This window comes from Capsicum annuum, chromosome 10, assembly GCF_002878395.1.
Source record: "Capsicum annuum cultivar UCD-10X-F1 chromosome 10, UCD10Xv1.1, whole genome shotgun sequence".
NCBI classification, from domain to species: domain Eukaryota; kingdom Viridiplantae; phylum Streptophyta; class Magnoliopsida; order Solanales; family Solanaceae; genus Capsicum; species Capsicum annuum.
Window position 1 is genome coordinate 49,577,158 of NC_061120.1, and position 14,404 is coordinate 49,591,561.

The following is a 14,404-nucleotide window of genomic DNA, read 5'->3' on the forward strand; positions in this document are numbered from 1 at the left end:
TAAAGAAATCACTCAATTGATTCACACAACCAACATCATACATGACATAAACTGAAGAGAATCAGCAAAAAAAAATCACTGAAGTTTAAAGAGCACGAGAAGAAAACAATAAGAAGTTAAGTTTAAAAAACCAAACCTAGAAAGAGAGAACTAGCATAGAAGAGAAAACAACATAAGAACAAAGAAGAACGCAAAGGAGAAAAATGTAGAGGAAAAGCTTAAAAATAAAAACATAGAGTTGGAAGTAATATAGGGTGGACGGTAAAATAGAATTAGCAAATATTAAGTAAGGGCATAATCCGAAAAAGAAATAAGAAAATCATATGATACCACCAAATTGGTGTTTCTAAAAATTGAGGGATTTTATGGATACCAAACCATGAAAAAATACCGTACCGTATCATACCTTTTAGAAAACAATCAAAACAAATATGGTTCCCTTGGTAACCATACCATACCATGAGAAACTACCATCCAAACAGACACTTAGGGGTTGTTTGGTAGAAGCGATAAAAATAAATAATCTTGGGATTAACTTAGAAGAGGAGCTTATTCCACGTTTGGTTGGGATAAAATGCATGGGATAATTTTTCTCGGAATTAGTTATCTCAGGATTGTAGTGTTTTTCTTATCCCTTCTTAAGAATGGGATAACTAATCCAGAAATAGCTAATTCTGAAATTAATAACTCCAAAATAACTTATTTTCCAACCAAATGATCCTTACTGTATTCAAATCCTTCACAACCATTCCAACTGTAAAATAGTCAACATCTAAGGTGTGTTGAAGTTATCTTTTTCAATTTTTTAAAATCTCACGGTAAAAAAATTTTTAAAAATATTTTTCTAGAAAAACAATTTCTTAAAAATGATGAAATGACTTTCGTAGTGCCAATAAATATACTATTTTTTTACAAACAACATTCTACGTTGATTTTCTTTCCCTGACATCGGAGACACCTTATTTTCACCCCACATCACCCATACTCCTAACTCCATCCTTGTAGGCTGTAGCACTTATCCCCACCACTATATAGACCTATTTCGCTTTCACCTTTCATAGTATATGTTTATATTATACATAAATGCTTTAGGAAGATATATTTGTTCACAACAAATTTTCATAATCGCTGAAAATTAAATGCAACTTAAAATTTTTTAACAATAATTATTGAATGAATTTTGTCGAGTACAATTCTGTTGTTCACTTGATTCTTCTCTTCTAAGCTTCTTCATGATTCGAGGGCCTTCAGTAGCGTATTTATCGAAGAGTTGAATCTCCTAGAAATGTGATTGGTCTCTAGGAATATCCAACAACACTTTGTTGTTTTGAGTTGATCTCTAGTCAATATTCCGTTGATCAATCTTTTGAATAGATGTGTAGTCGGTGTCGATGCTTTCTCTAATGCTTGTCGAATGTCCTCAGAAAGTTATGTAATTTTATTTATAATTGTAGAGAGTAGGCGGTGCAAGCGTAAATTAACATTTTTGCCTCATTCGGATTGATTCATGTAAGTTATCGAGCTTATCACAAATGCTATATGACAAGGTTTCTTGTGATTGGAAAAAACCCTATTATTTTAGGCAATTCACCATTTTTTACTGATTCTTATATTTGACTTGGATTGCCACATTATTTGAATATATTGCATCGTCTCATTGGTCATGATTTTAATTAGGACGTCATATCACCTGACTTAAATTTAATAAAATGGACTTATCATTTTTCTAAAGCTCCAATTAATTATTCAACCCAAAGGGGACATAGTATTGGATTACGGGTCATGGGTCGCCCATGTGGACCGACCCGACCCAAAAAACTCTTCTTTTTATCTGAAGAAAGAAGATCAGACTATAATTTTAAAATTTTAGGGGGAACAATTACAAAATGAAACTGCTCAACATCCCCTTATAAACTTCAATTTATGCTTCTTCAGTAGTAAGATAGTGACGAAAATAAAACACAAAAAGCAAGAAAACTGTTGTGACCAATAAAGGCATTTAGTTTGTGATTCTAAGGCTTTGTTTTCAAGATATTCAAAGCAGATTTTGGGCAATTTTTCAGTAGCAAAATCATCTTCTTCCGCTGCAACATATAAGGTAAACACTGATTTTGCTGAATATTTTTCTTACAAATGGCATCAGAGACTAGGTTGAATTACACTGTTTTAATGTTATTTCTCAAGTTCAGTGTGTAAAAACTCTTGAAAAGATAGTATATTGACAATAACTGTAAGAGACAATAACTGTAAGAATTTTATCTCCGGTTAGACGCGTCGCTAGTCTAGTCAGAGGCTGCTTATCCGATCAGATACACCGTCAATCTCGTAAGACATGCCACTGTTTAGTTTTACTTCTCTTAAGAGAGAAACATTATTTTTAAGAATTGGTAAAGAGTTGGTCGTTTTGCTGGCGATAAGTGGTGCTGAAAGGGGTGATACTGGAGAAATGGGGACGACGATTGTTGGTTGCCGATTTTGGCATTTCCAAATGGTTTTCCGCGATAGTTTCACCGTTGGTGGGTGGATCCGGTGGGGAAAAGTGGATTTTGGGTTTGGGTTGGCCGAATCCGGTGAGGGACGGATGATTCCGGCAAAAAATTTGCCGGAAAACTTAAAATCTATTTGCGTGAAAATGGGCCCTTTACTTATTTTTTTGGTTGTTGTATAGTACTTATATGTAGTACAAGTACTAATTGTAGTACATATATATGAAAAGGGTGTATACTGTTGCTCAATTATCTTTTACGATTTTTTATAATAATAATAAAAAAGGCTATATAATTGCTTTAATAAAAGGTGTGATGTTTTTCCACTAGCATAGTCACTGTATAATGAGAAATTATATAGTGTAAAAATATGCCTTTTAATTTTATTTATTAAATGAGTGTATAAATTAGACTTGATATAACCCTTGTCTAAATTAATTCCTAAACATTCATAAACAGATTTTGTCTTCTGCAATAAATGTTGACATAAGTGTCACATTGAGTGGTTAATCCATTCTTATTGTTTCTTGGTTCCTATTTCAGAAATGACTGAACGGGGACAAACTCGAATCACTTCAAGTGGGACTTTTGGATGTCAAGTATAGAGACAAAGTGGAAGAGCACATCGTCGAAGGGCATGTTTTCGAGTTCATGAGATCATATGAAATGGTGTTCCCAAGGCTATACAAAATCTGTTACGGAATGAAAGGACTATACGAAGGAAAAAAGAGAAGAAACTGAAAGAGTTCAAGATGTCACCTAGTATTACAATTGCTAGTTTTATTCATTTGTTTGAATTAAAACATGAAGAACTAGAAAACTATATAGAAATCTCGGATTGGAAAGCATTAGCTATTTTATCAAATTCTTCCCATGACCCTTGGGGCAAGATATTAATTGATGTTTACCACGAGATTTGGCTTAGTGATCCTTTTTGGGTGTACATAAGTCGTCTAGAATATTTTTGGAATGACTTCTATCTTAAGATTGACTTGTAACATGAAATTATTTATTAACTTTATATTATATATATATATGTATATAAATATTAAGTTGTTTATCTCCTTTTACGTGAATTTCATTCATTTATTTGAGTTTAAAATGACTTAATTAAAAGTTATCATACTAATACACATTAAGAAATTAATTTATAATTTTGGTCAAATATTTAGTTCATAGAAGATGATCGGATTCTTAAGTGTTCTTTCGATTTTACACTAAACATGAAATCTTTATGTGAAATGAATTGCTTAAATGTGTAATTTGCATGCATAAATGATAAAATACTTGTGTGATTGTCTCTTAATAATAGACAGTGCATCAAAAAATATAATTGCTGACTTAAACAAAGGAGAAAAACTAAATGGAGACAACTACGACATTTAGAGTTGTAAAATATGGTATGTACTGGAAGAGCAAAATGCTCTTGAAGGTATTAACCATGTCTTATGTCTACCTGAAGAGGCCGATACTTCACAACACATAAGAGACCTTGAAACTTATAAGGCTTAAAAAAAAGCTGATTCCATTGCACGTGGAATTATTGTAAGTTCTGTGGTTGATGACCTCATACATGAATATTAGTAATTTCCTACTGCCAATGCCATCTGGTCACACTTGTGAGGAACATATGGGGGTACTTCTGTCACCCGCCTCAGACAACTGACTATCAAGTTTGACACTTACAAGAAACGTCATAATCAAAACATCAAACAATACCTTTGGGTGATTTCAAATATGATAGCTCAACTCAAAAGTGCTGGTCACGTTCTCTCGGATGAACAACAGGTTCAGGCAGTGATCTGATCACTTTCCAACGGTTGGGAACAATTGAAGGTCAACTTAACCCACAATGATTACATCAAAACTTTTTTTGATGTTGCCCGTTGTGTTGAACTTAAAGATGAGCGGCTTGGTGCTGCTAAAGCTTTTTTTAATGCCTTTATGGCAGAATCAAGTGGTAAGAGCTCTTCAGTATTCAAGTGTAAGAAGAAGTTGAAATAGAATGGGAAGGGTAAAGATACCAAAAAAGACCCTTCGAGAAAAAGAACAAGCCAAATTCCAACAAATGAAAAAAGTTTTTTTAAGAAAAAAGACAAGAGCAAGATGAAGTGCTACAATTGCCAAGTTCTGGGGTATTTTACCTATGAATGTCCTGAGTAGAAAAAGGTAGCATTTCTAAACACAACTCTAAGTGCTACATATGTTTCTAGCACTGCTTTATTAATTGAATATTATCCTATGTGGATTGTAGACTCAGGAGCCACCAACCATGTGAGTCGAGATTGAGAAGCGTTTGTGGAGTTCCGTCGAGTTTCATTTGGATCAAGGTGGATCTATATAGTAAATAATGCAAGACTTGAAGTCAAAGGGATTGACACTTGCAAAGTAGATTTGCGTGGAGGCCGGTCTTTAATGTTGCATGAAGTCCTATATGCTCTAGAAATTCAACGGAACTTAGTGTTTGTGTCTGTTTTCTTAAATGTTGGTTTTCATTTGTTTTTTAATTGTAATTGTGTAAGAATTATGCTAGATAATGTTTATTTATGGTTTTGGACATCGTTATGATCAATTTATTGTTTTAGATAATAATCCTTCAACTTATGACTATTATGTTGACCATTGTATAATGTCATGTTATTCAAGAATAATGGTGTTGATATACTTACTTCGCATGCTAGATTGGGTCACATAGGGCAAGATTGAATAAATAGATTGGCAAAGGAAGGACGTCTAGGTTTTTTATCCAAAATTGAAATGCCAACTTGTCAAAATTAACTTGCCGAAAAGATTACATGTAAATTATTTGGCAAGGCTAAAAGAGCCAAATTCCATTTCCAATTAATCTATTATGATATCTGTGGTCCAATGAATGTGAGGGAAATGACTGATGCTTCATATTTTATTGCATTTATTGACGATTTCACGAGCTTTGGTTATGTCTATTTGATATCTCATAAACCCGAAGCACTTGAACGCTTTAAAAGATATATGAATGAAGTTGAGAATCAATAAGACAAAAGTATAAAGGCATTAAGAACCAATAGAAGTCGTGAATATTTGTCAAAATAGTTTGAAGAACTGTGTATTGAGAAAGACATTATCAAACAATTAACTACTCTTTATACACCTCAACAAAATGGTGTAGCTGAAAGAAGAAATATAGCATTATTGGATATGACAAGGTCCATGATGACGCATACAAATTTACCAATCTCTTTCTGGGGAGATGTATTATTAACTATGGCCTACATATTGAACAAAGTACCTTATAAGCCAGTATCTTCTACTCCTTATGAACTATGGACTGGTAATAAATCAAACTTTAATGATCTACGACCTTGGGGTTGTGCTGTATCTATTAAAGATCGTTTTGGTGAGTTTGGAAAACTAAGTCCAAAAAGAAAGAAATGTATCTTTATAAGATACTCAAAACACTCTAAAGGATATGTGTTCATCAGTGAATTGGAAGATGGAAGCACTACTGAAATTGAATCACGAGATGTCATATTCCTGGAAAATAATTTTTTTAAAAAGGGGTGAAATAAAGAAAAATGAGCCTCTTTATGAAATGCTGAATTCAGATGATCAAATAATGTCATCGGACATGCTTGATAATTTAATATAACAAGAAATGATTCTTGGTCCAAGTGGGAGTCATGAATCCCAAAATCTTATTGAGGAATCTAAACTTTAATTATGTAAATGTACCAAAAAAGGTGTGCCTAAACAATCTTATGAGATTGAGGATTATGTCTTCCTGGTATCTCCTATAGAATTGGATGAACCTAATTCTGTGACTGAGGCTTTATCGAGTCCTCAAAAGATAAATGGATAAAAGCAATGAAGGAAGAATTAAAGCCCATGAAGACCAATAAAGTCTGGGATCTGGTTGACCTTCCTTCTGGCCGTAAAGCTATTGGTAACAAATGGATTCTCAAAGTTAAACGCAAATAAGATGGGTCAATAAAAAGGCACAAAGAATGATTGGTGGAAAAAGATTTTACTCAAGAAATTGGAATAGATTATGAAGAAAATTTTTCACTAGTTGTGAAATTACCTCAATTCGCTTGGTTTTGGCTATAGTCACACGTTTAGATTTAGAATTACATCAAATGGACGTGAAGACCACTTTTCTCAATAGAGAGCTAAATGAGGAAATCTACATGGAACAACTTGTAGGTTTTGTTGTTAAAGGCCAAGAAAAGAAGGTCAGTAAATTAAATAGATCAATATATGACCTTAAGCAGTCTTCAAGGTAGTGGTACCTGAGATTTTATAAGAAAGTGATTTCATTTGATTTCACCATGATCGATGAAGACCATTGCATCTATGTAAAAAATTCTAATGAAATGTTTGTGATTCTTTCGTTATACGTGGATGATATTTTATTAGCTGAAAATAATTTGGAGTATGTAAAAACTGTTAAGTTATGGCTTTGAAGGTCATTTGACATGAAAGATATGGGCGAAGCAGACTATATATTGGGTGTTAAAATCCAAATAGACCGTTCCAAGAAAATTTTGAGTCTATCTTAAGAAACATACATAATGAAAATTTTGAAATGTTTTTGAATGAATAGTTGCAAATCCATGGATACTCCTATGGCAAGAGGTGAAACTTTAAGCCTTGAAATGTGTCCTAAGACTATAAAAGAAAAAGAAGACATGTCTCGAGTACCATATTCTAGTGCAGTTGGGAGTTTGATATACCCTATGATGTGTACTCGTTCAGACATTTGTTATGCCATAGGTCAGGTTAGCAGGTATCAATCCAATCCCGGAAGAGATCATTGAAGATTAGTAAGGAGAATTTTTCAATACCTGAAGGGAATTGCTGATTATTCGCTATGATATAGTGGATTCGATTTATCTATAAGAGGTTATACAAATACTGATTAGGCTGGTGATCGGTTGATGGAAAATCAACTTTTGATTATACCTTCTTGCTATATAGTGGTGCAATTTCATGGAGAAGTAAGAAACAAACTTGCACAACCCTGTCAACTATGGAATTTGAATTTGTGGCTTATGCATCTGTAGTCAAGAAGTTGTTTAGTTGAAGAGATTCTTTAAGCATTTGAACATCGCAAAGAATTCTAAGGATCCCATGATTTTGTATTAATACAGTCAAGCGGATATCGTATATACGAAGGATACTGAATATTACATCGAGACCAAACACATTGATATTAAGTATAACTTTATAAGAGACATAGTAGCAAGTGGAGAAATAAATTTATAATACATTCGTACACGAGAAATGATAGATGATCCCTTTACTAAGGCGATATCTAGAGACTTGTTTGAGAAACATGTTATGACTCTAGGATTACGTAGGATATGATTATGTTTATGTATTGTAGATGAATTGATTGTAATTATTATTAATATAAGAAACTTGAATTCATGATCAATCTCATATGCATGTGAAAATGTGTTTTATTAATATAATGTGTCTAATAAGTTGCGAGATTGGCTCTATCGCACGAGTAATCGCCTCTTACATCGAGGAACGTGAAGAGAAAAATTCCACCATAAGATAATGACTTGGTTTGTAAAGCTAGATGTGAGTTTCTCTAAGAATATGGATTTGAGGATTATTAAAGAAACTCAGGGTAGACATTTAGAAGTGTCTAGACCTAGATCTGTATGATGTTGAATGGATAAAATAATGAGACACACGCACCAATATAAGGTGAGAACATTGTAGTGATTGTTTCATACTACGTGTGATTAGTGACCAATGGGTTAATGGAAGAATGAACCCATTCTTCTACATTGTGTGAGATCCTCAAAGTTATTTTAACTTTTCATTGAAATACCCTTAGACCTTTAATTGTTTCTTGAAGTTTTGGTCGGTGTTTCTACTTTAGGATGTTACTAATAGCCATGAAAGATTCGCCAATACGGTGCATGAATAGGAAAGTAGTTGATTGGAACAGATAGATTTGAGTAGAAAGGGAAGACGATTAAAATAAACATTTTAACTTGTCTACACAAGCCAGTTGTTACACTAACCATATCCTTAATCCCAACATTCTACTATTAGTGGAGTAGTACACTAAGGGCGAACTTATGGTTCATAGTTTATCATGTATGAATTCCTTATTGAGAGTGAAAAAATTAGTTTTTGATATTCCCATTCTGTTATATATATTGTTAGATTGTGGAGTGAATATGTGATTTTTTTTATGGTGAAGGTTCATGTGGATGATAGTCAGGTGACTTATAGTGTTATTGACTGAGTAATTTGATTGAGTTGGCCAACAAATTAGAAGTTCATTTTGAGGCAAGGATGTTTGAAATGAATAATCCCATGCTTATAAAAGTAAATTGACATGTTTTGGCTAAAAGGTCATGCTTGGCTTATGTGTGCCCAACCCAAGTATTTTGCTTATGTTGTGGTGTTAAGTTTAGTTGGCTATAGTGTCTACTTGAAGTTGTTTGAGGAAGAAAAAGATTCTAAGTATGGGGTGGTGATATTAAGCATATTTATTTGTCCAAATACTAATATTTACTCATAATAGGACTTGTTATTCAAGCTAAACTATGTTTTTCTTATTGTATTTGAGTTTTAATTTCACGAATTAGCTAATGGACATGATTAGTGATGCAGGATTTATTTTGAATGAAAGTGGATGCAATTGGATGTTATGGGAAGTGAATAATGATTGAACCTTTAGAATTGATTTTCTGGACATAAGAAGAAGAGGATTGAGCTCAAAAAATGTGTATTAGGAGGCAAAAACAAGTAAAGAAGCAATGAGCTGAAGAGGGAGTAAGCTGTGTGGTGCAGAAGCTATTTCCCTGGATTGTTCTCCGCATCACCCTTGCAATTTTGGTGTCAATTCCAATGAGCCTCTAGGATAGCCCTGAGATACGAAGGTCAAATCAATTCCCAATGACGAATTCCATTGAGGGTCCATGATATCCTCGCAACATGGACTTTGATCCTTTGCTCTGGATCCTGTGGCGCTGACTTTGTTCCTCTGGAATGAGCCCCATGATGTGTTGGTGGGTATTCAATGGTCCAAACTTTTCCTACTATAAAATTAACACTTTAACACAACTGATGATAATTTTGGCATACGTACAACAACGGCTAAAAATACTATGATACTGCTTTTAGTGTTCTTGGAACTTCATCCTTTCAAAATTACTTTTTGTTCTGATTAATTATTAATTTTGATGTTGAATTTGAACATAAGTGGCTAAACACCCCTGTTCTTGGGTTCGGGCCAAAAAAATGATTACATTTTAATATTCTTATAGTAGTTTATAGTTGAATTATCATATGGGTTATTCATTATCTCTTCTGCATACTGTTTTGATGATTGGCCACCATTAAAATACACCTATATTCCTATATGAATACGAGATGAGAATCATAGGATAGAACGAAGAGGTTAAGTAGCAAGGTTCTTATTCTTTTATAAAATAAGGGATTTGAATTAGCGTCTACGATATAGATATACCTAGAAGCCTTGTTTGGTTCACTTTCTAGATGAAATCTTAATGCATCTAAATGTATTATTGCATCCCTGCTCAACGATATGGTTGTAATATCCAGTTAGGTAGAAGATTAGAGGATCGAGAGACCATGATCATACTCTTAACCCTATGAATCAATAACTCAATAATCAACTAAACTACGATAAGAATAGAGACTTTTAAGATAGTTAGAAGTGTCTCAACCCTGGAATGTTCACTAGTATTTTTTACAATACTGCTTACGTTGCTATTGTCACACATTGTTATTTCTTTATTGACTAGATTATTACTAAAATCTTCACAATCATCTTGTTACTCTGAAACACTTAATACCTTTTATCGAAACAAAATTTAGTTGAATTTCAGTCACTATATTACTTGAAATATTTCGTGTACTTATGTGTGTGTTAGACCACAACAAAATTCCTCCCTAAGGATTCATCTAGATTAATTAAAAAAATAATTAAATTAATCATAAGAAAATAAAGAAAATGAATAAATAAATAAATACATAAATAAAGTTGAGAAAATGATTTATGAACTAGTTTGGATTTGTCCGGCTTTATTCCTTGATTTTTCATATACCTCTAGCCTATTTCTATTTTTTCTGCCATTGTTGTCTTCAACTTGTACTTGTCTTCCTTATGTAGCATTTAGCCACAAATTTTTCTTCAATTTTCTGAATTCGTTTTGGAGCCTTTTGGGCCTTGATGTTTGACTCGGTGATATTAGGCCTCATTGGCCCATAGGTATATGCAATGGAAGATGGAGTCCATTTGAACTCGAATATATGTCACATGCATCAAAAATAAAAATAAAGAGTAGTGACCAACTTAAACTGGATAAACAAGTTCAAAGATAATATATGAGCATGTAATACATCAAATGAAATATCCAAATTTGGTCAATTTGGCATATTTGTAAACACAAAAACAAGCATTCCACAAGTTTATTCCCCTTCATGATGATTTTTTCTTAAAGCTTTCAGTAAATTACCACCTTCTAAACTATAAATAAGCCACTGTTTGAAGAAGATCATGCCATTAAGGCAACATTAGGAACAAATAATCATTCAAGGAACATGCATAATGCTAGACAATAGACCAAAACGTAAAATATGAAATTTGATGACTTAAAAAGGCTACAGAGCACAAAGAAAACTATAAAGGAAACTCAGATTCATATCACTAATTCGACTATATTCAACACAAAATTAACTAACACATGAAGAACATATACTAGTTTGAAAATTCTTAATTTTTAAACAAAGGTGGATCCTAGTATAAGTAATCAATGTGAATATATATGCTAACAATTAATTTTTCTAACAACAGAATTTGGTCATTGGGCTTATACGAAATCTCGATAAAAGGAGTATGGTGTCTAAGCAAACTAAATTTCAGTTTTCATTGCTCCTTGCATCTATTCCTACTCAACAATGATGTTAAATTACTACAAATAAGGGCATATTAAGGCAAACATACAAAATAAAAAAACTCCACACTATCAAATACACAAAAATTCCTCAGAACAAAGATAGCCGAACAGACAAAACATAAGGGTAGATTTGATTCAGCTTTGGAAATAAGAAAGTAATTAAGAATTAACCAACTCATTATGAAAAAAAAACTCAAATAAATGTGAAAATACCCATGAAAAATTTAGCCGGTTCAAACAAATAAAAAAAACCAATTGATTCCCACATCAATAAACTAGATAATTTATAGCAAAGAACAAGATTAATGAAAGGGGTGGGTTACAATTTTTGGATTATCTCAATAGGACAACAAGCTTTGATTGGAATGGCTTTACCACTGCTGGAAAGCTTTTGAGTTTTTTTCCAAAATCAAAGCTCAGAGAGTCTTATAGGACCTTTTGGCTGTGAAAACTCTTACTATTGCTAAATTTCTTACAATGAGGCTCTTGCCTAAGAATGTCCATCCCTGCACTGATGATTAATAATAGTATTTATAGAAACAAAAAGGGATAAAGTTGAGGGTGAATTTTGAATGTGGGATAAGGAAAATTTAGAGGTATTTTTTGAAATTTAGTTATGGTTTAAGGTTTGAGATGGCAAAAATCATACAAATTCGTATGAATTTCTTAGAAACTCGAATTTAAAATGTATAGAATTTGAGGGACGAATTGAGAGGTTCCATATCATGGGTTATTGGTGCATCGGGCTGCTGGATCAGAGTTGGTTTTACTGAAGTTGTTGTCAACATTTGTACACTGGTGTTGCTATGTTTTGTCGTTATTTCGGCTATTGTTTGGACATTGTTAATGTAGGATATTTGTTGTTGATGTTTTTTGTTGGCTATTGTTGATAATTGGGTAAGGGGTAATGGAGAAAAGGATTAGGTCAGGCATATGGGTATCAGGCTGGTGTTTGGGTCGACTGAAATGGGTTGATGGTGTCAAAGGGTATTGTTATTGGTAGCGGGAAGTAGGTTGGTTTAATATAGAGGGGTGGGGGTAGATTAGGTTATTTTTGGGGTTATTTTTAAATAACCCCAATTAGGTTAGGATTTAGCCTACCCTATTTAATTTTTGGCCGAATTAAAAATTAATTGATCAATTGCATTGAAGTTGTGGTTAATTTAATTTCAATTAAAATCAAATTTAATGAGTTGACAATATCAAATTCCAATCCAACATGAATTTAAGTACCAATTTATTTATGAGTTTCTTGGTTAAATAAAATCAAATAAATCATTTTTAGGACATTTTAAAATCGAGATTTTACTCATTTGAATTAATTTTCAAGATAACGCTTGATTAAAATATGATTTTTTCATAGAAATAGTTATTTAAGTAACAAAATTATATGATCTCATATATACAGATACGAAACATATAATTGCTACTTAGAGTGACAAAATTACATAAATGAATAGTTTGGAAAGTTTTTATCTGGATAAAATAAATGTTGTAATTTTATTTAAAACCGAAGAAACATAGAATTAAACTTAGTCATGGAGGAAAAAAATTAGGTGTCAACAGCTGCCCTCTCCCTTTGGGTACGCTGGATGCAAGTAACCCTGACAAAGGAATCTTAACATTTTTAATTTTTGTCCGACCACAAATTCAGTTCTCAAAAGGGTTGGTTTTTGCATGAGTTTTAGGGAGTTCTAGCCTGACCTCGGTATCATGTTTCCAATATATATCAGGTTACATAAGAATTCAGGCCACTTGTAGTTCATAACGCTTGATTTTAAGCACGTGTTTTAAAGAATTCACAAGCTATCCTGATTTTTAAATTGTAATGAAATTAGAAAGCTGGGGAATAGGAGGATTGGGGAAAGGTTGGAATACAGTATAGTTTTCAATCAACATCTCAGCCTACATATCCCAAGACCCAGGAAATCAGATTATTCCTAATTCGACTCGATCGGTAGAAAAGATAGTCTCTTATTTTAGATGATATTTGGTTTATAATGAGTGACAAATATATCGAGTAATGAAAAAGAGGATGGTATTCATCTCAATTAAGAATATGGGTCCTCTTTACACCCCCAACTGAGTGCTACATGGACATAATTTCCAAAGCTCTAGGTGTATTGCTACCCGAATTTTAAAGAAAAGGAAAGTTACCTCTGGTGTGAGTTTATAAATGTCTTGGAGGTGAAACTGACATAAAAAACTTCTAAAACACCCACATGCCTTCTGATATGGATATAGTTTGATGGTGGTGGAAGTCATTCCTTCAACTCACATCCAAAGAGTTTGAGGTCCCTTTTCGGACTATGTTCCAGTTTACTGCTAAAAAAAACTTCCACATTATGCTGTATCCTTTTTGGAGTCATCCGCACCTATGGTTTTGATTTGGTAATTTCATCCTTTCAGATACTCTCGACAACATCTTAAAAAAAATAGTTATTTTTAAATATAGCTTGACATATACACAAATTGGTACAAACCTATTTGACACGACCACATTGAGATACTAAAAGAACCAATTTGTACAACCTATTCTAAAAATATTATTCCACTTTGAACAGGATGATAACCCAACGTGTACCAGTAAAAAGCGAATAACTTATCTTGAATATTTTGTGCCACTTTAAATGGGGTGATAACCCAACCTTTACCAGTTAAAGGCGGACGTCTAATCTTAAGTATAAGATGCTACTTTTAATGGGGTAACGGTCCAATGTGTCTCATTGAAAAGTAGATGACCTATCTTGAATGTAATGTGCCACTCTGAATGGGGTGATGGCCCAATGCATCTTACTGAAAAGAGGATGATCTATCTTGAATATAACGTGACATTTTGAATGGGCTGAGGGCCTAACATGCTTTATTGAAATGTCATCGACCTATCTTGAATGTAACATGCCACTTTGAATGGGTGACGGCCTAATTTGACTCATTGAAAGGCAGACGACCTATTTTGAATGTAGCGTACCACTTTAAGTGGGGTAA

General features: G+C 33.1%; 1 protein-coding gene across 1 annotated transcript in view; it reads left to right on the top strand.

Annotated features, from left to right (window-relative positions):
• Nucleotides 1–2,332: 2,332 nt before the first annotated feature.
• The window catches only part of LOC107855998, a 56,933-nt gene continuing 44,861 nt past the window's right edge, over nucleotides 2,333–14,404 (top strand). Inside the window, exons 1-2 of the mRNA XM_047397637.1 lie at nucleotides 2,333–2,626; nucleotides 4,323–4,446. Coding sequence (XP_047253593.1) covers nucleotides 2,333–2,626; nucleotides 4,323–4,446 — 418 coding nt within the window. The remainder of the gene's footprint in view (nucleotides 2,627–4,322; nucleotides 4,447–14,404) is intronic.